Consider the following 14092-nt stretch of genomic DNA (forward strand, 5'->3'; position numbering starts at 1 on the left):
AACAATGATTTGGTAAAGCCTGACCATAGCAGATTTTATGTAAGTATTTGTGTAAACTCACGTAGCCTGCTAACCTATTATCTCTGTATCTAATCCTTAAATAGCTGAATTATATTTTTAATCAGTTTTTATAAATAATTTTTACAGGTTGTTATTCCAAGAAGTCCTCTTCAGGCCAAAGGACTATTACTATCGTGCATAGAAGATAAAAACCCCTGCATATTCTTTGAACCTAAAATACTTTACAGAGCAGCAGGTAAAAATGTTTCTTATATGTAGTGTGCTCCAATAAAATGTGGTGTGTGTGTGAGAGAGAGAGAGAAAGTGTATACTCAATGTAATTGATGCATTTTATGTTATGGGATCCATCTTTATATTTACTTGTCTTTTTTATGTGTTTAATTATTTAGTGTGTGTTTTAGAGAAGCTGCTCAAAAATTGGCAAGGTTTTAAAATATGAGTGTCAAAAGTTAAGTACCCAAATCCATTTAAGCATCTGATCCAACTCCCACTGACATCAGTATTTGTAAATCGTAAGTAGTGAAGTCCTGATTCCAAAGTCAGTAAAAGTTTTGCATTCATATTGGAATGAAGAATTGAACAGTAAAAACAAGAAGAGTCAAGAGACCAGTGGAAATTACTCTTTATGATTAGGGAAGGGGTCTTTTTAAAAATTATATAATTATGCCTTCCAATACATGTGAGAGACAAACAGAAACCAGCCTTGTAACAGAAAGACACTGGACTGAAGAACTGTCCTGGCTAAGTAAAGGCAGTTCGAGTGTACATCATAGCCACCTGCTGATTTTCTGGTAGACAGTCTTCAGGTGTGTTTTGAAATATAAATTATGTCCATTTCATTTTTCTTTACCAGTAACTGCCTTTCAGGGGCATATATCTTTTTTGTTCTGATAATTTCTGAGAACATCATTTATGTGAGCTAGGATATAATCTACAGTACATTTGTGATAATGTCTGGAGGGGGCCAAGGTTTTGATACTCCTAGGCTTTTACCTTTATTTAATACCATCTTTATGGCTCAGTCCCTACCCTTCCTTAGCTGTTCTTTTGAGCTGTTTTGCTGCTCTTGGGAGTTGGATCAGTTTGCAGAAGAGGAAGAACAGTGGTGGAGGCTAGAAGTTGCTCTTGATGTGGTTCATGGAAAATTGTATGAGCTCACTGGTTGGTGTGTTTCTCTTTCTGCTCCCTGCTGTGCTGCTGAACTGAGAATCATTGCCAGGCTTTCCTGTGGGGCCACTGCAGCAGAGGGGGATCTAGTGAATTCAGGCAGGGAAAAGAGCCACCAGTTCTGTGTGAAAGATGTCAGTGCAGCTGAGGGAAGATTTAAAATTGCTACTGCCTCTGTCTTGTGGTCATTCCCCTAATCACAGGGCAGATGTGGCAACCACCTTTTTATTGTCCCTCGTAAATGCATTGATCCCAGCTGCTGGAAAGTGATGGCACAGAATCAGTGGATTTATTCTGAGGTTCTGTGGGAGAAAGAAGCATAGTGGCTTCTTAAAGGTACACGGTCTGCTTCTTTATTCTGTTGGGTCTTCTTCACACCTGCAGTGGCTCCAGCACAGCCAGGCATTCAGGAACCTGGCCCTGTTCCCCTTAGCAGCATAAGCAGGAAGAAGTAAGAGAAGAACTAAGAGAAGAAGCAGTGCCTCAGTGAGAGAGCAGGGCTGGGTCCGGATGTGCATGATCATGTAAGGGTACGTCTACACTTCAGTTGGAAGTGTAATTTTCAGCTTGGGTAGACATGCATGTGCTAGCTTTGATTTGAGCTAGTGTGCTAAAAATAGCAGTGTAGCTTCAGCAACATGAGCATGGCACAGGCTAGCCGGAAGAGTACTTACCTATGGTCTCAGGCGGAATTGTATTCAGATGGCTGCCTGTGCAGCCACAGCTACACTGCTGTTTTTAGTACACTAGCTCAATCAAAGTGAATGTGTACCCGAGCTGGAAACTACATCTCCAGTTGCTGTGTCTGACTAAGGCTATGTCTACACTACAGACTTTGGACAGTACAAGTCACACCGGCGTAGAACTACCAAAGTTGTTACATCGCTTGTGCATGTGCTTGGCTGCTTGCCTTAGCTCTGTTTACTCACCAGGAGTGCTTGTGTTGATGCAGTTCGGTGCACCATGGGTAGGTATCCCAGTGTGCCATGTGCTGCCATCTGTTGCAGTACCTTCTGGAAAGTTTTGTCAATGTGTTGAAGGATAGAAATGACTTGCCCATGGATCTCTGGGTAATAGGGATCATGTTCCCAACATGCAGTGTTCTCCATCCCATAATGCTATCCGTATCTCATAATTTTTGACACTCCACCCTTTTAAAAATACTTCCACAAACCCATATGGCACTTCTCACTGCCCACCATCTCTGACAGATGCATGGAGCCCACACAGGTCTTTACTATTATCATGAACAGGGGTGCTGGAACAGTTTTTATAGTGGGGGTGCTGAGAGCCACTTAACCAAATTGTAAACCCTCTATATAATGGTAACCACTTCAAGCCATGGGGTGCAGCATCACCCTAGGTCCAGCACCTATGCTTATGAACATCGCAAATACAGGTAGAATGATTCTCAGGTATTTCCAGACCTGCAGGAAGAACTGCAACATTGGGGACAAGACGATTTCTTTTGAGGACAGTTTGCGAAGGGACATACCGAAAACCAATTCATGGTTGTTAGTGGTGTTCATGGAGCAGCTGCAGCCGCTTCTGAGCTTTGGAAATGAGCACTGACTGGTGGGATTGCATTGTAATGCAGGTTTGGGACAACGAGCAGTGGCTGGAGAACTTTCAAATGCAAAAGACCATTTTCCTGGATCTGTGTGCTAAGATTTTTCCAGCCCTCCAGCTCACAGACACCAAAATGAGAGCCGCGTGGACCGTGGAGAAGGGAGTGGTGATTGCATCTTGGAAGCTTGCAATGCTGGATTGATACCAGTCAGTGGAAAATCATTTTGTAGTTGTAAAGCCCACAGTGGGGGCTGTTATCATGCAAATGTTGTGCCATTATTTATGTCCTGCTACACAGGATTGTGACTCTCAGTGACGAGCATGACATTCTGGATGGATTTGCAGTAACAGAGTTCTGAACTCTGGGGGGAGGGATAGCTCAGTGGTTTGGGCATTGGCCTGCTAAACCCAGGGTTGTGAGTTCAATCCTTGAGGGGGCCATTTAGGGAACGGGGGTTTAAAAAAACAAACCAGGGGATTTGTCCTGCTTTGAGCAGGGGGTTGGACTAGATGACCTCCTGAGGTCCCTTCTAACCCTGATATTCTATGATTCTAACTGCCATGGGGCTAAAGCACACCCATCCCTATTTTGGCACTCACCTACCACAGAGTACGTCAACAGAAAGGGCCACTTTTCTATGATGATTCAAGTGTTGGTGGATCACTGGGGACGCTTCACTAATATCATAGAATCATAGAATCTCAGGGTTGGAAGGGACCTCAGGAGGTCATCTAGTCCAACCCCCTGCTCAAAGCAGGACCAAACCCAACTAAGTCATCCCAGCCAGGGCTTTGTCAAGCCTGACCGTAAAAACCTCTAAGGAAGGAGATTCCACTACCTCCCTAGGTAACCCATTCCAGTTCTTCACCACCCTACTAGTGAAAAAGTTTTTCCTAATATCCAACCTAAACCTCCCCCTCTGCAACTTGAGACCATTACTCCTTGTTCTGTCATCTTCTACCACTGAGAACAGTCTAGATCCATCCTCTTTGGAACCCCCTTTCAGGTAGTTGAAAGCAGCTATCAAATCCCCCCTCATTCTTCTCTTCTGCAGACTAAACAATCCCAATTCCCTCAGCCTCTCCTCATAAGTCATGTGCTCCAGCCCCCTAATGATTTTTGTTGCCCTCCGCTGGACTCTCTCCAATTTATCCACATCCTTCTTGTAGTGTGGGGCCCAAAACTGGACACAGTACTCCAAATGAGGCCTCACCAGTGCTGAGTAGAGGGGAATGATCACATCCCTTGATCTGCTGGAAATGCCCCTACTTATACAACCCAAAATGCCATTAGCCTTCTTGGCAACAAGGGCACACTGTTGACTCATATTCAGCTTTTCGTCCACCGTAACCCCTAGGTCCTTTTCTGCAGAACTGCTGCCCAGCCATTCGGTCCCTAGTCTGTAGCAGTGCATGGGATTCTTCTGTCCTAAGTGCAGGACTCTGCACTTGTCCTTGTTGAACCTCATCATATTTCTTTTGGCCCAATCCTCTAATTTGTCTAGGTCCCTCTGTATCCTATCCCTACCCTCCAGCGTATCAACCACTCCTCCCAGTTTAGTGTCATCTGCAAACTTGCTAAGGGTGCAGTCCACACCATCCTCCAGATCGTTAATGAAGATATTGAATAAAACCGGCCCCAGCACCGACCCTTGGGGCACTCCACTTGATACCGGCTGCCAACTAGACATGGAACCATTGATCACTACCCGTTGAGCCCGACCATCTAGCCAGTTTTCTATCCACCTTACTGTCCATTCATCCAGCCCATACTTCTTTAACTTGCTGGCAAGAATACTGTGGGAGACTGTATCAAAAGCTTTGCTAAAGTCCAGAAATAGTACATCCACTGCTTTCCCCTCATCCACAGAGCCGGTTATCTCGTCATAGAAGGCAATTAGGTTAGTCAGGCATGACTTGCCCTTGGTGAATCCATGCTGACTGTTCCTGATCACTTTCCCCTCCTTTAAGTGGTTCAGGATTGATTCCTTGAGGACCTGTTCCATGATTTTTCCAGGGACTGAGGTGAGACTGACTGGCCTGTAGTTCCCTGGATCTTCCTTCTTCCCTTTTTTAAAGATGGGCACTACATTAGCTTTTTTCCAGTCATCTGGGACCTCCCCCGATCGCCATGATTTTTCAAAGATAATGGCCAATGGCTCTGCAATCTCATCGGCCAACTCCTTTAGCACCCTCGGATGCAGCGCATCCGGCCCCATGGACTTGTGCTCGTCCAGCTTTCCTAAATAGCCCCGAACTACTTCTTTCTCCACAGAGAGCTGGTCACCTCCTCCCCATACCGTGCTGCAGAGTGCAGCTGTCTGGGAGCTGACCTTGTCTGTGAAGACAGAGGCAAAAAAAGCATTGAATACACTAGCTTTCTCCACATCCTCTGTCACTAGGTTCCCTCCCTCATTCAGCAAGGGGCCCACACTTTCCTTGACTTTCTTCCTGTTGCTAACATACCTAAAGAAAGCCTTCTTGTTACTCCTAACATCTCCGGCTAGCTGCAACTCCAAGTGTGATTTGGCCTTCCTGATTTCACACCTGCATGCCTGAACAATACTTTTATACTCCTCCCTGGTTATTTGTCCAATCTTCCACTTCTTGTAAGCTGTTCTTTTGTGTTTAAGACGAGCAAGGATTTCACTGTTAAGCCAAGCTGGTCGCCTGCCATATTTACTTTTCTTCCTACACATCGGGATGGTTTGTTCCTGCAACCTCAATAAGGTTTCTTTGAAATACAGCCAGCTTTCCTCGACTCCTTTCCCCGTCATGTTATTCTCCCAGGGGACCTTGCCCATCAGTTCCCTGAGGGAGTCGAAATCTGCTTTTCTGAAGTCCAGGGTCTCTGTTCTACTGCTTTCCCTTTTTCCTTGTGTCAGGATCCTGAACTCAACCATCTCATGGTCACTGCCTCCCAGGTTCCCATCCACTATTGCTTCCTCTACTATTTCTTCCCTGTTTGTGAGCAGCAGGTCAAGAAGAGCTTTTCCCCTAGTTGGTTCCTCCAGCACTTGCACCAGAAAATTGTCCCCTACACTTTCCAGAAACTTCCTAGATTGTCTGTGCACTGCTGTATTGCTCTCCCAGCAGATATTGGGGTGATTAAAGTCACCCATGAGAACCAGGGCCTGTGATCTAGCAACTTCTGTTAGTTGCTGGAAGAAAGCCTCGTCCACCTCATCCCCCTGGTCGGGTGGTCTGTAGCAGACTCCCACCACGACATTACCCTTGTTGTTCATACTTCTAAATTTAATCCAGAGACACTCAGGTTTTTCTGCAGTTTCATACTGGAGCTCTTAGCAATCATACTGCTCTCTTACGTACAACGCAACTCCCCCACCTTTTCTGCCCTGCCTGTCCTTCCTGAACAGTTTATATCCATCCATGACAGTACTCCAATCATGTGAGTTATCCCACCAAGTCTCTGTTATTCCAATTACATCATAATTCCCTGACTGTGCCAGGACTTCTAGTTCTCCCTGCTTGTTCCCCAGGCTTCTTGCATTTGTGTATAGGCACTTAAGATAACCCGCTGATTGTCCCGCTTTCTCGGTCTGAGACAGGAGTCCTCCCCTCTTGCAGTCTCCTGCTTGTGCTTCCTCCTGGTATCCCACTTCCCCACTTACCTCGGGGCTTTGGTCTCCTTCCCCCGGTGAACCTAGTTTAAAGCCCTCCTCACTAGGTTAGCCAGCCTGCTTGCAAAGATGCTCTTCCCTCTCTTCGTGAGTGTTGGCTAGCCAGCGAACGTGCATGGTGCTTGCATCTTTAAGAACAAAGGACTATTCAGAAAGCTTTAAGCAGAGACTTTCGCAGATGACACTAAGCTGGGGGGAGAGGTAGATATGCTGGAGGGTAGGGATAGGGTCCAGAGTGACATAGACAAATTGGAGGATTGGGCCAAAAGAAATCTGATGAGGTTCAACAAGGACAAGTGCAGAGTCCTGCACTTAGGAAAGAAGAATCCCATGCACCACTAAAGGCTGGGGACTGACTGGCTAAGCAGAAGTTCTGCAGAAAAGGACCTGTGGATTACAGTGGATGAGAAGCTGGATATGAGTCAACAGTGTGCCCTTGTTGCCAAGAAGGCTAACGGCATATTGGACTGCATTTGAAGGAGCATTGCCAGCAGATCGAGGGAAGTGATTATTCCCCTCTATTTGGCACTAGTGAGGCCACATCTGGAGAATTATGTCCAGTTTTGACCTCCCCCCCCACTACAGAAAGGATGTGGACAAATTGGAGAGAGTCCAGCAGAGGGCAATGGAAATGATCAGGGGGCTGGGGTACATGACTTACGAGGCAAGGCTGAGGGAGCTTGGCTTGTTTAGTCTGCAGAAGAGAAGAGTGAGGAGGGATTTGATAGCAGTTTTCAACTACCTGAAGGGGGTTCCAAAGAGCTGTTCTCAGTGGTGGCAGATGACAGAACAAGGAGCAATGGTCTCAAGTTGCAGTGGGGGACGTCTAGATTGGATATTAGAAAACACTGTTTCACTAGGAGGGTGGTGAAGCACTGGAATGGGTTACCTAGGGAGATGGTGGAATCTCCATCCTTGGAGGTTTTTAAGGCCCAGCTTGACAAAGCCCTGGCTTGGATGATTTAGTTGGTGTTGATTCTGCTTTGAGCAGGGCATTGGACTAGATTACCTCCTGGGGTCTCTTCCAACCCTAATCTTCTATGATTCTATGATTCTTTCCTGACTGGCAGATTATCAGTGGTGGTACACCTCTACCTCAATATAACGGTGTCTTTGGGAGCCAAAAAATCTTACCGCGTTATATGTGAAACCGCGTTATATCAACCTTGCTTTGATCCACCAGAGTGTGCAGCCCCACCCCCCTGGAGCACTGTTTTACCGCGTTATATCCGAATTCATGTTATATCGGATCGCGTTCTATTGAGGTAGAGGTGTATTGAAATTTTTACTCATGAGATTGGGATATTTTTCCCACTAAGATCCGATTATTATAGTTGCTTGTTGTGTCTTGCATAATATCTGTGAGGTGTAAGCTGCTGCTGGGGTCGAGGGTGGAGATGGAGCACAAAGTGGAGCTGTGTAGTTGAGGGAGAGTTTGTAAGCATAATTTAACGGTCAGCTGCATTAATGTGGTATGCTTGGCTGTACTTGTGCCCTTAAGGTTTGTTGGCTGTTAGGAATTGTGTAGTGCTTGGTGTACATTTATACATATAACACTTTTAGTGAACCTATTCCTTTTTTGTTGCTTGTTATGCATTTATCATTATTACACTGTATTTCACTGAAACTATGAACTATGCAGTGTGTGCTGTATGTTTACACATCCAACTGGGTGTTTTATTGTACTTGTGAATTCTGTGGTGCTGTAAACTCACAAGTACTCGGTGCTTTGGGTACTGCTATGCATTCTGCAGTATGTAAGAACAACCGTACTGGTTCAGATCAATGGGCCATCTAGCCCACTATCCTGTCTTCTGACTGCGACCAGAGCCAGATGCTTCAGAGGGAATGAACAGAATAGAGCAATGTGGAGTGATCCATCCCTTGTTGTCCAGACCCAGCATCTGGTAGTCAGAGGTTTAGGGACACCTGGAGCATGAGGTTGCATCCCTGACCATCTTGGGTAATAGCCATTGTCCATCAAGAACTTATCATTATTTTTGGAACTCAGTTATACTTTTGGTTTTCATAACATCCCATAGCAGTGTGTTCCTGAAGTTGGCTGCGTTGTGTGAAGAAGTACTTCCTTTTTGTTTGTTTTTAAACCTGCTGTCGATTAATTTCATCTTGTGACACCTAGAGGGTTTGGAGATTTTTCTTAATATGAAAGCTGGAAGACATTTGCTTGTGGAACATGGTTCTGGTGGAAAATAATATGCTGAAATCTCTATGAAGAGGCTACAGCTTATTCAGTTCATCTGGCTGATAATTTAGTTATTAGAGCGAGAGAATCTTTGGGCTCGATCTGTTAAGTCTGCTTTAGCCCCCCTGCTGTGCAAAGCAGCTTCATTGTTATAGGAGGCTCCTCAGGCAGTGAAAACTATTGTACCCTGGCTTATGCCATGGCTTGGACCAGAAGACACATTAGGGACTTGACAGGAGGAAAGAGACATGGCCAAAGTACTTCTGCACTCCCAGCAATCCCTGGCTGTGGGACACTCATTTTGGGGGAGGGGGCATATCTTTGTGTTAGCTGTATTTAGAGCAGCCTGATTTCTGGAACCCAAAGATTTGACATTCTTCTGCCTCTCTTAGAAATGATCTATTTTGGTCAAGTTTGAAGCACATTGGTGGAATGCTGTGGTTTGCAAGTTCTGTGACTTCACTGCAGTGCTGCTAATCTGTTGTTTTGCACCAGTACTGAAATTCACTTTGAAAAAGAGCACAAAAAGACATCAAGGGGGAAAAAAAATCATTGCCCCTATGTGTGCCATGGAAGAAACTTCTTATTAAAAAGAGACAAATGTTATGCCTCTTATTAACCCTGATCTTTAAGTAGCTTCAGTTCTAACAGCAACTCTGGTTATATACCAGTTTCTCTTTTTAGTAGAAGAATTACATGTTAAACTTTTGTTTTTGTATAGCGATCACAGTGAAATACAGTCTTCATCATCAAAGCTACTTCATCAATTCCCATCTGTTGGATACTAACAATTTTGGATCTGGTGTTATGCAGAAAAGCACTGAATTTAATAGGACGTCTCTTGAAATGTTTTGAGAAATAAGATGGTCTCTAGGGTGAAGCATAATGCAAGAAACAGGGCATGCATCTAGCACACTGCTTAGGGACTTGCTTGTTTTGTTTCCAAGAATACTATAAAATATTTCCTCAAATAACCAACCAAAATGGATATATTCCCTGTATTTTGTATACAAATGTATTAACTGTATTTATTTCAGACTCTGGGCACAATACAGCTATTATGTGAAAGCGCTTTAATTACAATATTAACATAAGAACATAAGAACGGCCGTACCGGGTCAGACCAAAGGTCCATCTAGCCCAGTATCTGTCCACCGATAGTGGCCAATGCCAGGTGCCCCAGAGGGAGTGAACCTAACAGGCAATGATCAAGCGATCTCTCTCCTGCCATCCATCTCCATCCTCTGACGAACAGAGGCTAGGGACACCATTCTTTACCCATCCTGGCAATAGCCATTTATGGATTTCACCACCATGAATTTATCCAGTTCTCTTTTAAACACTGTTATAGTCCTAGCCTTCACAACCTCCTCAGGTAAGGAGTTCCACAAGTTGACTGTGCGCTGCGTGAAGAAGAACTTCCTTGTATTTGTTTTAAACCTGCTGCCTATTAATTTCATTTGGTGACCTCTAGTTCTTGTATTATGGGAATAAGTAAATAACTTTTCCTTATCCACTTTCTCCACATCACTCATGATTTTATATACCTCTATCATATCTCCCCTTAGTCTCCTCTTTTCCAAGCTGAAGAGACCTAGCCTCTTTAATCTTTCCTCATATGGGACCCTCTCCAAACCCCTAATCATTTTAGTTGCCCTTTTCTGAACCTTTTCTAGTCATGAATATCTTTTTTGAGGTGAGGAGACCACATCTGTACACAGTATTCAAGATGTGGGCGTACCATGGATTTATATAAGGGCAATAATATATTCTCAGTCTTATTCTCTATCCCCTTTTTAATGATTCCTAACATCCTGTTTGCTTTTTTGACCGCCTCTGCACACTGCGTGGACATCTTCAGAGAACTATCCATGATCACTCCAAGATCTTTTTCCTGACTCGTTGTAGCTAAATTAGCCCCCATCATATTGTATGTATAGTTGGCGTTATTTTTTCCAATGTGCATTACTTTACATTTATTGACATTAAATTTCATTTGCCATTTTGTTGCCCAATCACTTAGTTTTGTGAGATCTTTTTGAAGTTCTTCACAATCTGCTTTGGTCTTAACTATCTTGAGCAATATATTATCATCTGCAAACTTTGCCACCTCACTGTTTACTCCTTTCTCCAGATCATTTATGAATAAATTGAATAGGATTGGTCCTAGGACTGACCCTTGGGGAACACCACTAATTACCCCTCTCCATTCTGAGAATTTACCATTAATTCCTACCCTTTGTTCCCTGTCTTTTAACCAGTTCTCAATCCATGAAAGGACCTTCCCTTTTATCCCATGACAGCTTAATTTACGTAAGAGCCTTTGGTGAGGGACCTTGTCAAAGGCTTTCTGGAAATCTAAGTACACTATGTCCACCGGATCCCCCTTGTCCACATGTTTGTTGACCCCTTCAAAGAACTCTAATAGATTAGTAAGACACGATTTCCCTTTACAGAAACCATGTTGACGATTGCTCAACAGTTTGTTTTTCTACGTGTCTGACAATTTTATTCTTAACTATTGTTTCGACTAATTTGCCCGGTACCGACATTAGACTTACTGGTCTGTAATTGCTGGGATCACCTCTAGAGCCCTTTTTAAATATTGGCGTTACATTAGCTAACTTCCAGTCATTGGGTACAAAAGCCGATTTAAAGGACAGGTTACAAATCTTAGTTAATAGTTCCGCAACTTCACATTTGAGTTCTTTCAGAACTCTTGTGTGAATGCCATCGGGTCCCGGTGACTTGTTAATGTTGAGTTTATCAATTAATTCCAAAACCTCCTCTAGTGACACTTCAATCTGTGACAGTTCCTCAGATTTGTCACCTACAAAAGCCAGCTCAGGTCTGGGAATCTCCCTAACATCCTCAGCCGTGAAGACTGAAGCAAAGAATCCATTTAGTTTCTCCGCAATGACTTTATTGTCTTTAAGCGCTCCTTTTGTATTTCGATCGTCAAGGGGCCCCACTGGTTGTTTAGCAGGCTTCCTGCTTCTGATGTACTTAAAAACATTTTGTTATTACTTTTGGAGTTTTTGGCTAGCTGTTCTTCAAACTCCTCTTTGGCTTTTCTTATTACACTCTTGCATTTAATTTGGCAGTGTTTATGCTCCTTTCTATTTGCCTCACTAGGATTTGACTTCCACTTTTTAAAGGAAGTCTTTTTATCTCTCACTGCTTCTTTTACATGGTTGTTAAGCCACGGTGGCTCTTCTTTAGTTCTTTTGCTGTGTTTCTTAATTTGGGGTATACGTTGAAGTTGGGCCTCTGTTATGGTGTCTTTAAAAAGCGCCCATGCAGCTTGCAGGGATTTCACTTTAGTCACTGTACCTTTTAACTTTTGTTTAACTAACCCCCTCAATTTTGTATAGTTCCCCCTTTTGAAATTAAATGCCACAGTGTTGGGCTGTTGAGATGTTCTTCCCACCACAGGGATGTTAAATGTTATTATATTATGGTCACTATTTGCAAGTGTTCCTGCTATAGTTACCTCTTGGACCAGCTCCTGTGCTCCACTCAGGATTAAATCTAGAATTGCCTCTCCCTTGTGGGTTCCCGTATTAAAAGTGGATGCCCAAATGAGGTTTCTGCCCATAGAAAATACAAGCAAAAATACAGGTCTTATATCTTGCCACAATCAACCATCCCCCAAAAATCTTGGGAGAACATGTGGGGTTTGCATTATGCCCTGGTGGTCATCAGATCCATACTGTGATGAACCAAATTGATGAAGGAAATTCCAAAGTGAAAGACACCTTGCTGAGAATGCCTTGCCACCATTCTCTTCCAATTTATACAAGGAAGGACAAACTAACTCTCACACCTCACATGGTCAACGGTCCTGGTAACATACAAGCATAGGGACAAGCCTCAGAAAACTGGGATCCAAATGATTTAGGTCAAAACCATCCCTTAAAGTTCACATGGGGGTCTGACAGGAGCAAGTGATAGCCATGGAACAGAGGTGTAATGAACTCCCTGCATTAAACACCTCATAAAAAATGGTCTGCTGCATTCAGGTGGTTTAAAGCCGTACCCCTATGTAGAGCACAGTGCAGTAGCCAAACCTCAAGATGACAGAGATATGGAGAATTTATGATGGATGCATCTTAAATAAAAGAACACACTTTCTTTCCTGTGTGCAATCTGGACATCTGTTGCAACCTGGAAATGCTGCAGCTGCTCAGTACCCAACAAAGCCCTTTGCTTATTAATAAGCATAGGTTCCAGATTGCAGATCACTTAGACGAAATCTCAAAAACCCTTTTGTAAAATGCTGCTATATCAAGATCTTTAATTGCCCCTATAAGATGTCATTTGTTTTAACCAGGGCTGTAAATTAATCCTAAGGAAGGATCTGAAAAGTATAAATTTATTTTGCTTTTTTTAAATTATACAAGTGGTAGAGTCCTAATGTGTTGCTCTTGACCATCATTTCTATTTAATGAATGAGGAGAGGTTTCCAAATGTACTGGCTGACAACTTTTGTTGTAGGAGACAGCAGCTGTAGTTGAAATTTCTGTCACATTTGATAAATATGTTTGTAATATGCTGCAACTGCTTCATCTATATCAGAGGTTCTCTAGCTGTGGTCCACGAGCTTCCGTCAGGTGGTCCGTGGATAGTTCCCTCTAAGGTGTGCACCTGGGTGGCCGCACATGAGAGAGTGAAGGGCCACCCACCTAATTAGTGGAGCTGCACAGGTGTGGCTCTACTAATTAAGTGCTGGGACCCTGGAGAAGACGCACATGTAAGGTGTGGTGAGATGAGATGGGGGAATAGGGGGTAGGTGGGAAGGAGCAGAGGGGTGAGAAGAGGGGGAATTTGGGATGTGCAGGGCTGCGGTGGCCAGAGAAAGAGTCAACTTTCCCCAGCTCTAGGGCTGCGGCTGCCAGGGAGAGAGAGAGCCCTCCTTCCCAGCCCCAGCTTGGGGGCTGCCACGGCTGGGAGAGGGCATATCCATTGCATTACTACTGCTATTAAAATACGAGTTGTGAGCTTTTATTTGTAGAACAAAAAAGTTTATTAAGGTTTTTTTATATAGTACTTTTATCCAAAGTGCTTTACAATAGTTAGCTAATGTTACAAACAACATTTGGAAAGATCATTAAATGGTCCACCGAGACCCTCAGCAATTTTCAAGTGGTACGTGGAAAAAAAAAAGTTGGAGAACCACTGATCTATGTCAAACCTGCCCTTTCTCAAGCTATTTATGAAAGTAAGTGTCATTGGCTTCTTGTCAGCAGGTGGTAGTTTCACAATTGTTTCCTGTCAGATGAGCTGTTGCCCTTATGTAACGTTTTCTATGCAGAAAGCTGTGTTCAGAGAATGTTAGACTATTTGGTTAAGCTGTCAGCAGTTAAGACATGCCAAAGTCAAGGTTGTGCATATGCATTGTGATTAGGTTGGATTTAATAACATATCAACTCATTACGTCCTGCATCACAAAAACACTACATCTTAAAATCACTTCTGCATCCTCATGCAT

General features: G+C 43.6%; 1 protein-coding gene across 3 annotated transcripts in view; it reads left to right on the plus strand.

The window, feature by feature from the left end:
* Positions 1–14092, plus strand: part of BCKDHB (branched chain keto acid dehydrogenase E1 subunit beta) — a 273945-nt gene that overhangs the window by 61108 nt on the left and 198745 nt on the right. For all 3 annotated transcript variants that reach the window (XM_045010402.1, XM_045010401.1, XR_006578168.1), the window contains exon 6: positions 148–256. In XM_045010402.1, the coding sequence (XP_044866337.1) occupies positions 148–256 (109 nt within the window). The remainder of the gene's footprint in view (positions 1–147; positions 257–14092) is intronic.

Source organism: Mauremys mutica, chromosome 3, assembly GCF_020497125.1.
Source record: "Mauremys mutica isolate MM-2020 ecotype Southern chromosome 3, ASM2049712v1, whole genome shotgun sequence".
Lineage (NCBI taxonomy): Eukaryota > Metazoa > Chordata > Testudines > Geoemydidae > Mauremys > Mauremys mutica.